The sequence below is a fragment of the Trichophyton verrucosum genome (assembly GCF_000151505.1).
Source record: "Trichophyton verrucosum HKI 0517 chromosome Unknown contig00379_1.f1.exp, whole genome shotgun sequence".
Lineage (NCBI taxonomy): Eukaryota > Fungi > Ascomycota > Eurotiomycetes > Onygenales > Arthrodermataceae > Trichophyton > Trichophyton verrucosum.
In genome coordinates, this window is record NW_003315384.1 from 119,477 (window position 1) to 133,012 (window position 13,536).

The 13,536-nt window shown below is 52.9% G+C and overlaps 7 protein-coding genes across 7 annotated transcripts; 2 read left to right on the top strand and 5 right to left on the bottom strand.

Annotated features, from left to right (window-relative positions):
- Positions 1–1,552: 1,552 nt before the first annotated feature.
- TRV_05003 (mitochondrial chaperone Frataxin, putative) lies at positions 1,553–2,257 on the bottom strand (the record flags this gene model as incomplete). Its single annotated transcript, XM_003020881.1, has 2 exons — positions 1,553–1,816; positions 1,886–2,257. The coding sequence occupies 2 exons, from the start codon at positions 2,255–2,257 to the stop codon at positions 1,553–1,555; spliced, it is 636 nt and encodes a 211-aa protein (XP_003020927.1).
- A 474-nt stretch (positions 2,258–2,731) lies between these two features.
- On the top strand, positions 2,732–3,802 carry TRV_05004 (uncharacterized protein; the record flags this gene model as incomplete). The annotated part of the gene is made up of 1 exon (XM_003020882.1): positions 2,732–3,802. The coding sequence occupies one exon, from the start codon at positions 2,732–2,734 to the stop codon at positions 3,800–3,802; it is 1,071 nt and encodes a 356-aa protein (XP_003020928.1).
- Positions 3,803–4,165: 363 nt separating this feature from the next.
- On the bottom strand, positions 4,166–7,135 carry TRV_05005 (uncharacterized protein; the record flags this gene model as incomplete). Its single annotated transcript, XM_003020883.1, has 1 exon — positions 4,166–7,135. The coding sequence occupies one exon, from the start codon at positions 7,133–7,135 to the stop codon at positions 4,166–4,168; it is 2,970 nt and encodes a 989-aa protein (XP_003020929.1).
- A 784-nt stretch (positions 7,136–7,919) lies between these two features.
- TRV_05006 (uncharacterized protein) lies at positions 7,920–8,204 on the top strand (the record flags this gene model as incomplete). Its single annotated transcript, XM_003020884.1, has 1 exon — positions 7,920–8,204. One exon carries the CDS (start codon positions 7,920–7,922, stop codon positions 8,202–8,204), a length of 285 nt encoding a protein of 94 aa, XP_003020930.1.
- A 310-nt stretch (positions 8,205–8,514) lies between these two features.
- On the bottom strand, positions 8,515–10,434 carry TRV_05007 (uncharacterized protein; the record flags this gene model as incomplete). Its single annotated transcript, XM_003020885.1, has 4 exons — positions 8,515–9,526; positions 9,598–9,731; positions 9,785–10,262; positions 10,334–10,434. The coding sequence occupies 4 exons, from the start codon at positions 10,432–10,434 to the stop codon at positions 8,515–8,517; spliced, it is 1,725 nt and encodes a 574-aa protein (XP_003020931.1).
- An 819-nt stretch (positions 10,435–11,253) lies between these two features.
- On the bottom strand, positions 11,254–12,738 carry TRV_05008 (uncharacterized protein; the record flags this gene model as incomplete). The annotated part of the gene is made up of 5 exons (XM_003020886.1): positions 11,254–11,370; positions 11,434–11,721; positions 11,771–12,411; positions 12,486–12,564; positions 12,637–12,738. 5 exons carry the CDS (start codon positions 12,736–12,738, stop codon positions 11,254–11,256), a joined length of 1,227 nt encoding a protein of 408 aa, XP_003020932.1.
- Positions 12,739–12,982: 244 nt separating this feature from the next.
- TRV_05009 (uncharacterized protein) lies at positions 12,983–13,496 on the bottom strand (the record flags this gene model as incomplete). Its single annotated transcript, XM_003020887.1, has 2 exons — positions 12,983–13,159; positions 13,287–13,496. Coding segments are annotated over 2 exons (387 nt in total), but the record flags the coding sequence as incomplete, so codon positions are not given.
- Positions 13,497–13,536: the final 40 nt, after the last annotated feature.

A 13,536-nucleotide genomic window follows, 5' to 3' on the forward strand; every position in this document is an offset into this window, starting at 1 on the left:
CACTGCATCTGGTCATCGAAAGTACTCCTATCTTCTCTCTCGTCTGTACGTGTTTACGGAATTTTTTGTTATTTCTTACTTCCTTTCCTCCTTTGCTGCGTTTCCCTTTTGCCCGGAGTTTCGACGTTAGGTTTGTCTAGTTTTCTCTTGGTACCTAATACTTTCCCTTTTGTCAGTTTTGTTCCTTGTCTTTTCTGTTGACTCTTCTTGTCGGTCCTATTTTTCACGTTAAGTTCTGGGGTGTTGGCTGTTGTTGATATCCAGGGGAGCAAATCGGCTAGGTGAAGCCAAAAACTATGCACTAAAAGATGTACCAAGACATTTGTACGATTATGATAAAATTGACTACGGCTATCAATCAAATCTCGAGTCACGCCCTTGACGTTTTTCTGGTTAGCTGGTTACGTGTGTAATTTATGTACTTCAAAATGACACCATATTATTGGTTGTTCTAATGTATTTTTGTACTAGTCTGTATTCCATTAACAAAATTATTATTAAGCTGTAAATTACCTTAATAGGAAGTTAATCGATGAGTCATCAACACAAATTGCACATGACCTCTATATAATCGATGGAGAATCATGTGATCTTCTCAATTAGACAATGACATAATAAAGTTAATCTTATCAAAAACGCCACCAAGAAATTTTGACTGAACAAAAAGCCTTCGTCATGCTTAAAGAATAATACAAACTTTCGATCCTCGCAGATTTCTATAATATTGTCAAGAGTTATAAACGGGGCTATATCATGGCGGACTCAATTTCTATCTATGATGAGATTGAAATCGAAGACATGACCTTCGATCCTGTGTTGCAAATATACCACTACCCATGTCCATGCGGGGATAGGTTTGAAATCGGCCTCGCAGACCTGCGCGATGGAGAGGACATCGGTGTCTGTCCTAGCTGTAGTCTGATGATTAGGGTCATCTTTGATGAGGTGAGATATATCTGCTTTTGACGCAAATTGGGGCCTAAGACTAACTTGTGTCTGCGCAGGCTGATCTACCAAAGGACGACAGCGGAAGTAATGGCGGAGTGGCTACTGCTATCACAGCGTAATGGTGCAAGGGAAAGATTAAATGTCGAAGACGGATACGACCGAACAACCCGTTACTACTTTAATCGAGACTCCTAATTTACGATGGGAAGACAAGACCTCGTTGTTGAGAGATATACCACCAATATCGATCCCACTCGTGAAAGACACCGAGCCATGCCACGAGTATGAAGGAAGAGAGCCAGCTCCGATGCTAGGCCTGCCCGGGCAGGAGTATACAGTATACAGTTATGTGGGAAAGCTGCTGTACGGTTTTCAGGAGATATAGACCTCATACCTCGAGGCAAGCCAGAATATGGGCAGGGGAGGAAGTCCGAAGAAGGAGGGACATGAGCCTTTGTCGTACAAAGTGTTGTAACATTCACAATGTGCCATAAGCAAAGATAGCATATACATGTACAAATGTGATCTGATCTTCACAATTAAAACGACGTCTAGCCGGAAGCTGGCAAGCACAAATCCTGAAGCCTTGTATCAGGCGACTCTTTCATTCGTGGATCTTTGCTCTCAACTCCAGGTTCAACTCTGCGTTCAAAATATCTGTCAGGTTTGTCCCATCACGAAGGTATATCCACTGTCCACCGACATAATCCCGAGTGCCTTCTTTCTCGGTCATCTCGTCGCCTTGAACGACCCAGTCGAACCGCTTGGGGCCAGATATGGGCGAGCTGAGCCATATCTGCTTGTTCGGGGGCTGTTTATTGAGGACGTAGGTACCGATTCCAGGGACGACGACGTTGAGTACTCCGGCCTAAGTCGAACGTTGTGTAAGTAAAGAGCCGTTAAATTTTTCCTTGTCAGATAAATGAGCTTCACATACGCTGTACTCGGCTTCTACCTCTGACCCTTGCTCTTCCTGGGTCCTCTCTATCTCTGCCATCAGAGCATTGATATATTCCTCAGAGCGATCACGGTATTCCGGCTCTGATATGTATGACGCTTCAGTGACCTGCTTGACACCGATGTAGTTGGGCTCAGGATTTGGCGGAGCAGGATCCGAGGAGCCCGGTGTGATTCCCTTGAACGAAGCAGGCGACGAGCAGAATGATCTCTGTGGAATTGACCGGGAGACTGTAGGACGGATTGTCCTTGAATGTGTACGAGTTGCTGCCGTTGTGATGTGAGAGCGATGCGCACGAGACGAGGAGAGAAGCGAGCGAAGAGCTCCTCGGCTGCCGACTTTGTATAGCATTGTGACAGTGACAGACTCGTACCTTTACAGGCGATGGTATCGATTGGTTCTCCGTGTGCTGCAAAGTAATCGACGGGCTGTTGTTGGTGAGAAGTTGACTTTGGCTGGTCGTCGTTGTTTTTGCCTGTGGAGAAAAGACGGAGCTAGAAAGGTTGCGCAAGATGACGTCGATGCTCCCGGATCAACAACCAACAACAACCAACAACACCAACTCCGGCGTCTTAACACTCCAACAACCAGCAAGGGACCGTTGACAGGCAGCTTTGGTTCCTGGTCAGCGCAGATCCACTTGAGCCTGGGCTAGCTGAGCCGAGCATGCTTGACTATGTGGATAATACGTCTTGATTGTCAGGCCATTCTTGCATCTGGAACCAAGCGTCTAGTTCAATGATAAAACACCACTTCCGGCAGCTAATCTCTCATACCACGCGCGTCCAGGGGACTCGGGCATATCAGATCTCCTACTCTGGCGGGATGGGTAACTCCAGAAGACCCGGACGGGGTGGCGGAGGCCAGGGGAATAATAATCGAGCCAGCAGCAAGCCGCCGTTGACGCACTTTCTCTGCATACCCCTGATAAACGAACAGTCGATATACCAGCTTCAAAGCTCACTTGCTAAATTCAAATCGTTAATTCCACTTGTCCCTCCTTCTGGCCCAGCGGCAGGCCATGCGCCTGACGCACCACTCGTGCCGTATGGAGCTCTGCGGCCGCTCGGAACGCTGCATTTCACGCTGGGGGTTATGAGTCTAACCAGTCAAGAACGGCTGGATGAAACGCTGTCTTTTTTCCGTTCGCTTGATCTGGCCTCCATAATGCAAGAGGTGGAGGAAGAAGCAAAGTCCAAAGACGAGAGTGATGCAAAGGGACCCCTATCAATTGATTTGGTATCGCTGCATGCCATTCCAAGGACCCGGGCAGCTACTGTTCTACATGCTTCGCCATTGGATACCTCAGGCCGGCTGTATCCGTTTTGCGTGAAGTTGCGAGATAGGTTTATTGAAGCCGGATTCATGCATCGGGACATGGTTAAGGCCAAACCTCGTAATAAGGTGGTTCCAGGTGAAAGCTCCAAGGACAACGAGGGCTCAGATGAAAACGGAGACCAAGGGGAGGAGGAGGAAGATGCCAGTGCATCGACTACACCAGCTGTGAACCCAATTGTTCCAGAATTCAAACCGCGCCCATTGCTTCTTCATGCAACCATCGCCAATACCATTTACCTTGGAAAACGAAAGCCAGCCTCCCAACAGGGTGGCAAAGGTCAAAGGGGTAAAGACAAGTCATTAGTGAAATTTGATGCAACTGAGTTACTAGAGAAGTTTGCAGGAAGTCGGCATAGACAGCACACTGCCGGTTCCAAGGACGTCAAGGGCAAAGATGCTGAAGTTGAGCGTGAGCCGTTCATATGGGCTAAGGGGATTCCAATTGATAGGATATGTATTTGCGAGATGGGCGCGAAGCCAGTATCCCATGATGAGGCCAAGGGTGGCCCAGTACTCGGACAGGAATATAGAATAGTCCATCAGCGTCGGCTTGATTGAGGATCACTTTGGCATATTTAATGGATAATAGAGGATATATTTAACGTTTACTGGCTCTTTGATAGATTGAATAAACGGATATTATCTTTATTGAGACCCATCTCCATCCCGCATATCCACATAGTGTATGTTCTAATTCACACTGTTGGCCCTTTTGAACACGGCAACTCCACGAATGCAGTCCCATCAAGCAAACGCCGGGCACTTCGACCATCACTGAAAGTAGCGATGGCGAAGACCTGATATAAGTAGTTAAATAGACAGATTAAAGTAAAGCATAGCATATAGCCAAAAATAAATTTGTGCCAGATATATTCAAATGTCATCTCCAAGTCACGTCACCCGAAAGGCATGTATGTGGCTCTATCTGACTCTTCCCATGAGTGTATCGGGACCCATTTCAACCGATAGCTCAGCGGCCTTTGCCTTGATGGCGCTGACCATGGATCTCTCAAAGTCGTCTCTGCATCGTAACACAGCTTCAACCCAGGAGAGCTGCAGATCCCAGTACTCAGTTTTGAACCCTTCGTAAACCACAACAACACCAGCCTTGTCTGCCTCAAGCAATCGAACAAGCCAGTCGACAAGTCTCCATCGGTCCTTGATGCCTCCGCCAAAGGAGTCGGGGAATTTCTGGAAAAAGCCAAAGACAGTCAAGATGTCGTCTTTGAACTTTTCGGTGTACGGGTCTTGACGGCGGAATTTGGCACCCTTGTTGCGCACGCAAGAGAGGTAGTGGACCAGCAGCTCGTCGGAGATTTCTTCTACGAGGATATCACGTAGAGACGGGTGGAGGACGGCATGGTAATCGCTTATGTAGTCTTCAAAAGTAGAGATCATGCGCTTCATAGCGAACTCGCCGTACCATTTCTGGGTGAAGAATTCAGGCAGCGTGGTGCGGAAGTCGACGGAGAAAATCAGGTCGATGAAGACGGATATGCAGTGTGTGCCTAGATCGACGTATCCGTCTCGTATTGTAGCGACTTCGTTGGCTGCTTGGGCAGTTAGGTATTTGTCTGTCACGAGCGGTTCGAAGTCACGGTTGAAACGGGTCAAGTGGCCTAGCTGGCCGGAGGCGTCGTTGTCGTCAATACAAGCGATCTGGTCGTTGGCGACGGCGATGAGCCAGTCCTGGAACTGTTGGAGACTCTCGGGCTGGTCGATGGTGGATGTTTTGTACTTTGCGCATTCTTCGTCGAGCATGGTCTGCCACATTGACTGGCGGGTCTTGAGGGAGCGGAACATGGCGTCTACCACGCCCTCGGCGACGTCTGTACGCTGGGAGGCACCGGCAGCCTGAAGCTGTTCGTGAAGCATGCGCCACATGTCTCCGAGGGTCTTGGTGCGGAAGAACCCGTCCGGGTTGGTGTCGAGGGAGTCCATGTCACGGTCGAGGAATGCCCGTTTGTCGGTGTTGAACATGCGGTCCATCCATTCATCCAGGGCCTTGACGATGAGGTTACGCCAGTCTTGTACGAGTTCGCCTTCGCGGTCATCGAGCACGTTGGGGACGAGGTCTGATGCCTCCCATCCGAGTTTCTTCATCTTCTTATAGTACTTTTCTGACCAGTTGATGATGGCCAGCATGTTGGCAGCGGGCATCTGGGGGTCATCCACAAACTCAATGAGCCAGTCGTGCATCATGCGGTGGTATATGTCAGTGTATGTCTTGAAGATCTTCCACTTCTTCGGCACCAGGTTCTGCATCCCCTGCTGGACGGTAAACAGGTCGTTGAAGAACCACTTAAAGCTCTTCTCCAGTCTGTCCGGGTCATCTAGGAACTGCTGTTTCGAGTCCTCAAAGTTGGGCTGGGCGTACAGCTCGATGCTCTTGAGGAAGTTTTCCTTGTAGCCCCTGATAGTCTTGGGCCCGATGTTCATGGACTTGAACCTGCTGGCGAGATACTCGTGGTCCTTCTGCGCATCCTGCAAGGCCCTGACTTTGGCATCATTCTTCTCTTCATTCGCAATAACGACCGCGAGCCTGACGACCATGCTGCGGTTATCCGCCTGGATGAGCGGGATGATATTCATGCAAGCGGTGCCGAGGTGGTCGTCGAACCACTCAATGGCCGGGTCGAGCCCCTCAAACAGCTCGGTCAGGGTGGCCTCGCTGCTCTTATCCTTGGCCCTGCGTATCTGGTCTATGGCCTCGTCTCGGAAGTCCCGCAGACGCGAGAGGGCCATGTGTATGTTCAGGAGGTTGGGCTGGTTCTCCATGTCCATGTCGTCTTCGCGCAGCATGCGCTCTACCTCGGCCACGTCAGCATGAAACGTCTCGAGCCCCTTCTTCATGAAGAGCACCGCTTCGAAATTGCGCTGTATCTTGGCCAGCTTGTCTATCTGCGCGAAGTCGCCGAGAGCAGACTGCGACTCGGCCCAGAGCCTGTCGATGCCCTGCGGCCCCATCTTTGCGTCCATGATCTGCCTTCTGCCCTCGGCCAGGTCAGCCAGGCTGCGCTGCACGAGCTCGAGCTGGTCCCGCAGCCCTTCTCGCAGCTGTGAATCGACGTTTTCTTTCTTTCTGGTATATTCTGCCTTGAGCACCGATATCTTCTCCAGGTCTTCGGGATGCCGTAGCAGGTCCTCTAGCCGGGGCACCACCAGGCTCCCGTCCGAGCCGTTTTCGTCCGCCATGTCTGGGTCTGACGCAGTAGAGGATGATGTCCGCGTGGACGTAGGAGGGGTATGAAGGATCAATTGGGGTCGTTCTTGTGCAGCAGGTTTGCATGGGGGTTCACTGTCATGGTATGCCGGTGCCTGGACCGGGGCAGCAAAGCAGAGCGAGTCGCTGCTGGAGCTTGTCAGGGGCGGCGTGAGTAGCGGCGGCTCCGGCGAGGGCACAGTCACTGTTCGTAGCGTCGACGGTCGTCTAGGAGCAGCAGCTATCCATCTAGAGTACCGTCGTTGTTGTAGTTGTTGTTGCTGTAGTTGCTGCTGCTGTAGTGGTGGTGGTTGTAGTGGTGGCTGTGGTTGTGGTTGGCGGGCGATGTTGATATCTGCGCCAGCGTCGACCGGACGAGAATCGCTCTCAACAGTATCAACACTGCCAGACGCAGGTAACTCGACCTCGACCTCGACCTCTGTCTCCTGTATCTGTGTCTGTATCCCACCTTGGGCTTCCTGCTGCAGCGGCTGTTCCGCGATCCCCTGAAGCTCTTCGTGCCGTCTGCGTATGCGACTCGACCTGGTGCGGCGTATCTGCGGCCTCTCAGCACCAGCTCCCGCGCCCGCGCCAGCGTCCTTCTTCTGTTCAAAAGCAGCTCGTCTTTGCGCCACAGACGGAGTCGACCCTGGCAAGAGGCTGAGCCGGACTTTGCGACGCTCGTTCATCGTTGGCCCTCCCTCTCGAAGGAAAAAGCAATGAAGGGCGTTTGCGGCGGACAATCGATGATCCGTCGTAATTTTCTCAGACGACGGACTGGACGGAATGGATGGATCTCAAGGACTGACTGGGCTTCAACTCGAATTGCTGAGATCAATTGCACTTTTGACAGACGATAGGCAGACAGGCAGTTAGACAGTTGGGATCGTCGGACAGCCGGACAGCCGGACAGTTGAGCGTGGTGGTTTAACTAGTTATCCTGCTTGCTTGGGCCGGTCGAGGCAACGAACAACCACGAAAGAGAGAAGACGACGACGAGCACGACGCAGATTGAACTGACGGGCTGTTTCATACGCCTGGCCCAGGACGGGACGCGAGATCGATCGATCGACGTGCAAAAGTCAGGATTCAATATAATATCAATCGGACGCTGAGGTTGGAGTTGGAGCTGGAGCTGGAATATCAACCCGCGCTCTTTTGATACAGCAATCAAAATCAACGACGAACAGCCAGCAGCCGACAGCTTGACGAGGATCGATCGGACACCATCAGGATCGAAAAGAGAGGAGAAAAGAAAACGCCCCCCAGGACGGACGGAGAAAGGGCTCCCAGCACGTTTTGATATCAGCACTTAAACCGAGACAAAGACGAGACGAGGGCGAAACTATCCTTGCAAGCAACACACAGAGCACACAACACAGCACATCACATCACACCATTCTACCAATTCTACCAGTTTCTGCTCTAGCAGTCCTCCTACGTCGAATATACAAGAGTTTCTACGTCGACGGCATGTCCTACTTCCGCATCACCCTTCTGCGGTCCGCTATAGGCCTGCCGCGCAAAACAACAGGCGTGCTGCATGCCCTGGGCCTCAAGAAGCGCATGGCTACCGTCTTCTACCCCGTCAGCAGAGACGTGGCGGGCCAGATCATGAAAGTCAAGGAGCTTGTTGCCGTGACGGAGGTAGATAAGCCGCTGAGTCGGGAACAGCTTCGGTTACAACGCAAGCCGGATCCAGGATACTATGTTGAGAGAAGGGCGGAGGAAGTATGGCGGGAGAAGAGGGAGGCATGAACTACACTACATTACACTGGACTGGACTGGACTGGACTGGACTGGACTGAAGCTGAGGAAAAAGTCATGTATTATAGATAGATGTATTGATACTTCTTTATGAAGAGTGCGTTGGTTCTTAGGTGCGTTGCTTGTTTGAATGTACAGTTGTGCAGAGTAAAAATAGCAATATCAATAACGATAACAATATACACCGACAGCCCGAGGAATATACAAGTTTTTTGGTTTATAGGTCCGTTCATCCAAGACAGTAGATGGTGTCCAGTATGGTGTTCAGAGTGATATCCAGAGTGATGTCCGTAATGCCAGGTTAATTGAGGTAAAGAGTGTCGAGGAAGCCCTCTGCAAGACGACGAACAATGCTTTTGTCCGGAATGCTGCCTGCAACACCGTACAAGGCAGAGGTATCGCCGCGCTTCTTCTCGACCTTGACGCCCGCGGCCCGTCGTTGTTCGGCCTTGAGCACCTCCTCGCGCACCACAGTGGTCAGATCGTCAATCAGTTGGTCCACGGCATTGGCGGTAGGCAAGGTAAACGCAACGTGCATTGCAGGCGGGGACTGGAGGGCATTCAAGTGCCAGCCCATATTGGTCATGGCATCCGCAACATCGTAGATGTCTACTTCGGGAGTGGACGAGGCGAATCCAACGACACTTACCATGGGCTTACCGACGATCTCGAGGGTAGAGCGCAGACTGGGGTTCTGACGGACAGCCCGTTCGAACTTGCGTGCAGCGTTGACGATCTGGTGGCAGCTGTCGATGTAGCCGGACTCGCCGACGGCCATCATGCTGGCCCAGCAGCCTGCGATCAGGGCGCCGGGACGAGAGCCGGCCATGGAAGGGGAGGCGTAGACGCCGCCGGGCCAGTTGGGCATGACGAAGTACTGGTATGTACGCAGCGAGCGGTGGCGGTAGAGAACGACGGAGCTGCCCTTGGGGGCAAAGCCGTACTTGTGGGTATCGACGCTGATGCTGGTGACACCCGGCTGGCGGAAGTCGAAGCCGCCCTGGTCCTCGTAAGGGGACGGGAAGCCGGCCTTTTTGAGGAAGGCGATGGCGAAGGAGCCCAGACAGCAGTCGATGTGCAGGGGGATCTTGTAGGTGACGGCCAGCCGCGAGAGGGCCGGGATGTCGTCGACCAGGCCATGGGGGAAGTTGGGGGCCGATCCGACCAGCAGCACGGTGTTGGGATTGATGAGCCGGCGGACGGCAGAGACGTCCACGATGTAGTCTGGGGCCGGGCAGGCGACGTAGTGCGGCTTGATGCCGAAGTACTTGCAGGCCTTGGTGAATGCCGCATGGGCGGTTTCCGGTATGATCCTATTAGTTGTTAGTACAAATATATATAAGAAGAAGAAGAAGAAGAAGAAGAAGAAGATAGTTGAGCATACATCTCAGGCTCGGTGACACGACGCTCGGCCAGGGCCTTTTGGCGAGCAGACAGACAGGCCATGAGGATAGACTCCGTTCCGCCGCTAGTAGTCACACCAGCAGATCCGTCCGGCGCATGAAACAGCGACAAAACCTGTCAAGTCAGCGTCTTTACTTTTTTATCCATTGATTGCTTCATTGACTTACGATGGCAACGACCTCAGCCTCCATCTTCCTGACGCCCGGAAAGACGTCAGGATGGATGGGATTAGCGACGGCAAACCTGCCAAAGGCCTCGGTCTGCAGCTTCAACAGCTCGTCTCCGCCATGGTAGACGGCGCCGCTGACCTTGCCGTCCTCCCACATGGTATGCTTCATGCCGCCCAGCTTCTCGAGCTCGGCCATGACCTGGTCGTTGCTCATGCCCTTCTTGGGCAAGCTGACGAACTTGACCATCCCGGGCTCCTGGGGCGCCAGTTTCTGCTCGAGCTTGGTCAGAGCGGTCTTGACCTGCCTGTCGACCTGGGAGCGGACGCCCGGGGCGCGCAGGAAGAGCGAGTAGAAGACCAGACGGAGGTAGGTGTAGAAGTTGCGCAGGGTGCCGAAGATGCCATGGCCGCGGAGGGTGTAGAACGAGCGGCGCAGCAGACGCAGGACGAAGACGAAGAAGACGATGTTCCGGGCTCTAGAGGCTGTTAGTAGGGTAGAAGTAGAGGTAGAAGGGGAAGATGGATAGGGGTATAGGGATGGACTTGCATGTCGAAGTTGGAGAGGGAGAAGACGGCGCTGGAGGACGAGCGGGCGAGGGCCATGAGCTTTGCCTGCATCGCCATGGCCGTGGGCAGCGCCTGAGCCATGATTATCCTATCGTACGTATATCTTGAGAGTATTCGAGTGTCTGTAGGAGTTTTTGACTGTCTTTGGAGGTGTTTAAGGGCGTAGGGAGGTGTAGGAGGAGGTGAGGCCGTTGAGTCTGGGGCGAGTCGGAGGCAAGCTGGAACGAACGACAGAGACGGAGCAACTGAAGACGCCGGCTCTCCACTGCGCGAACCTGCAAGCGTGCGATGGAGTCTCTTTTCTCTCCCTTGCTTCGGCGTCCAGGCTGGAGTCGGTCGGATTTGCTGAGAGCCTGCGGGCGCGGATGCGATGGCGGTTCCAGAGGAGCGGCGGGCGAAGGGAAGAAGACGAGAAGCTGCAGGTTCCGAGGTTAAGTTGAAATGTTTTTCTTGGCGGCGGAGAAGCAGCGAAGGCCTTACAGAACGGCGACAGTGACGAGCTAGTAGATAGATAGATGGACGATGGTTGATAGATGGAGTTGATGTTGATGGCGATGGAGATGGAGATGGAGATGGCAGGTTAAGGCAGAGACAGACAGTTTAAGAGCAAAGATGGAGTTGGAGGTGAAGACGAGACGAAAGTCGCAGACATGTGAAGGGCGGCAGATCCCAGCATTATCAGAGATGATATTACAGCGAGTAGAAGTAGGAGTAGAGGAAGAGAAGAAGAAGCAGTCTAGTTCTATCATGTTATACAGGGTCAATGGCTAAGGTAAGAAGAGGAGAATCTAGCCGGTGACCTTGTAGATGCACTCGGCCAGACGCTTGACGTTGTCGGAGGTGATGCCGGCGACAGAGATGCGGCCGTCCTTGGTAGCATACACGGAGTGCTAGAGGATGTTAGCAGAAGAAGAAGAAGAAGTAGTAGTAGAAGAAGAAGAAGAAGAAGAGACTGACCTCTTTAGCAAGCTTCTCCATCTGGTCTGGCTTGAGGCCGGTGTACGCAAACATGCCGATCTAGAGATGTTAGCAGTTGATATATAGATATAGATATAGATATAGAGATAAGTAAGAGAGTACCTGGGAGGTGATGTGGCTCCAGTCGTGCTTGCTGCCGAGCTTCTCGAGGTTCTCCTTGAGCAGGGCGCGCATCTCGATGATGCGGTCGGCCATGGCCTTGAGCTCGACGAGCCACTGGGCGTTGAGCTGGGGGTCGTTCATGATGGCGGAGGCGATGCGGGCGCCGTGGACGGGGGGGTTGGAGTACAGCGGCCGCACGAGGATCTTGATCTGCGAGTCGACGCGCTTCTTCTCTTCCGGAGACGCACAAGCAACCGAGAATGCACCTACACGTTCACCATACAGGCCCTATCACTCATTAGCATACAATCTACATCTCAAGTAGTATAAGTCTCACCATATTCTTAGCAAAGCTCTGGCACAAGAGCAAAGGCATGTCCTGCTCGGCGAAATATCTCAACGCAAAAGCATCACGATGGATATCACCACTCGCAAACCCTTGGTAGGCCATGTCGAAGAAAGCAAAATGGCCCTTCTGCTTCATCACTTCCGCGATCTTGCGCCACTGGTCCTGCGTCGGGTCCACGCCCGTCGGGTTATGTGCACAGGCATGCAGCAAGAAGACACTCTTGTCCGCTGCACTCTGCATGTCCTGCAGCAGGCCCTCAAAGTCGAGCCCGATGGTGTTCTGGTCGTAGTATCTGTACTTTTCAACGGTGAGGCCTGCATCCTTGAAGACGGCTGCGTGGTTGGCCCAGCTGGGCGTGGGGATGTGGACGGTCTTGGAGTGAGGGTAGAATCGCTGCAGGAAGGCGGCGGCGACGCGCAGGGCTCCTGTTCCCGAGATGGTCTGGGTGATGGCGATGCGGTCCTGGGCGATGAGCGGGCTGGTGGCTCCGTAGGCGAGTTTGGCGGCAGAGGCAGTGAAGGCCGGGATGCCGGTGATGCCGGCGTATTCCTTGTCCAGGCTGGAGGAGACGACCTTGGACTCGGCGGCCTTGACGGACGGCAGGACGTATGGCTTTCCCTTGTCATCCCCTGTATTCTGTCAATATATATATCTTGTAGATGTAGCTGTTGGAGCTGTTGTATAGGTAGGAGGTTGGACCTACGGTAGGCACCGACGCCGAGGTTGATCTTGTCCTTGAAGGAGTCGGCCTTGAAGGCCTCGGTGATGCCCAGGATGGCGTCCTACACCCGTCAGCATCTTTTCTACTTCAATTGAGTGTCTGGTGAGTGCCATTGAGGCTGGAGATGACCTACTGGAGGCCCCTGGGGCACAGCTCCCCAGGTCGAGGACTGTCTCGTGCCGGCGACGAGCAGGCGTCTGCCCACGACCGCCCGGCCAGCTATCCGCGAGAGCATCTTGAGAGTGATTATTAGAAGAGTCAAGAAGAGCAGCGATTAACAGGCTAGAAGAGAGCTAGAATGCGGTGCTAGTCGATAGCTCGAGGGAGGGTGATGGTCGTCGCTGGTTGTCCTTTTTGGCTGGCGAAGAAAAAACGCCCTGGAGGTGACGAGGCGCTTGGCTGGGCTGGAAGAACAGATTCGCCGTCTAGCTGCATGCCTAGGGGACAAAGAGATGCGTCGACTAGTAGGTGACTGGAGATTAATACAGGATAGTAGTAGAAGTCGAAGTCGAAGTAGATAGCAGATGGTCATGGTCATGGTCGTAGTCGTAGTGGTCGTAGGTAGAGAGAGAGAGAGAGAGAGAGACTCCATCTTGACCATCACCATCACCATCACCATCACCACGACTATCACCAACATCACGACTATCACCACTCTACCACCACTCTACTCTACTCTACTCTACTCTACGCTCTACTCTACTACTCGCACTGACTCTGCTATGACTTCCGCCTGTCCCGACCACTGCCTTTGCCTCCGTCTTTTGACTCCCTCGACCTGACCATCACCATCACCATCACCAAGGCCAACTTAACTCGCAGCAGCACTCCAGAGTCCACGATCTTGCGGTCAGACGAAACAGCCACAGGGTCAAAGCCATCGAAGAAGCAAAGAGTGAAACTATCGTCTCTTCCTCTTCGTCCCTCGTCTCCGTCTTCTTCGTCTGAGCGCAGGACATCCCCATAATTCCTTTTGCTGCCAACCTCCCCCGTCTGCAGCTCCACGAATAGAGGCCCGCCAGCGTTCGGAGAG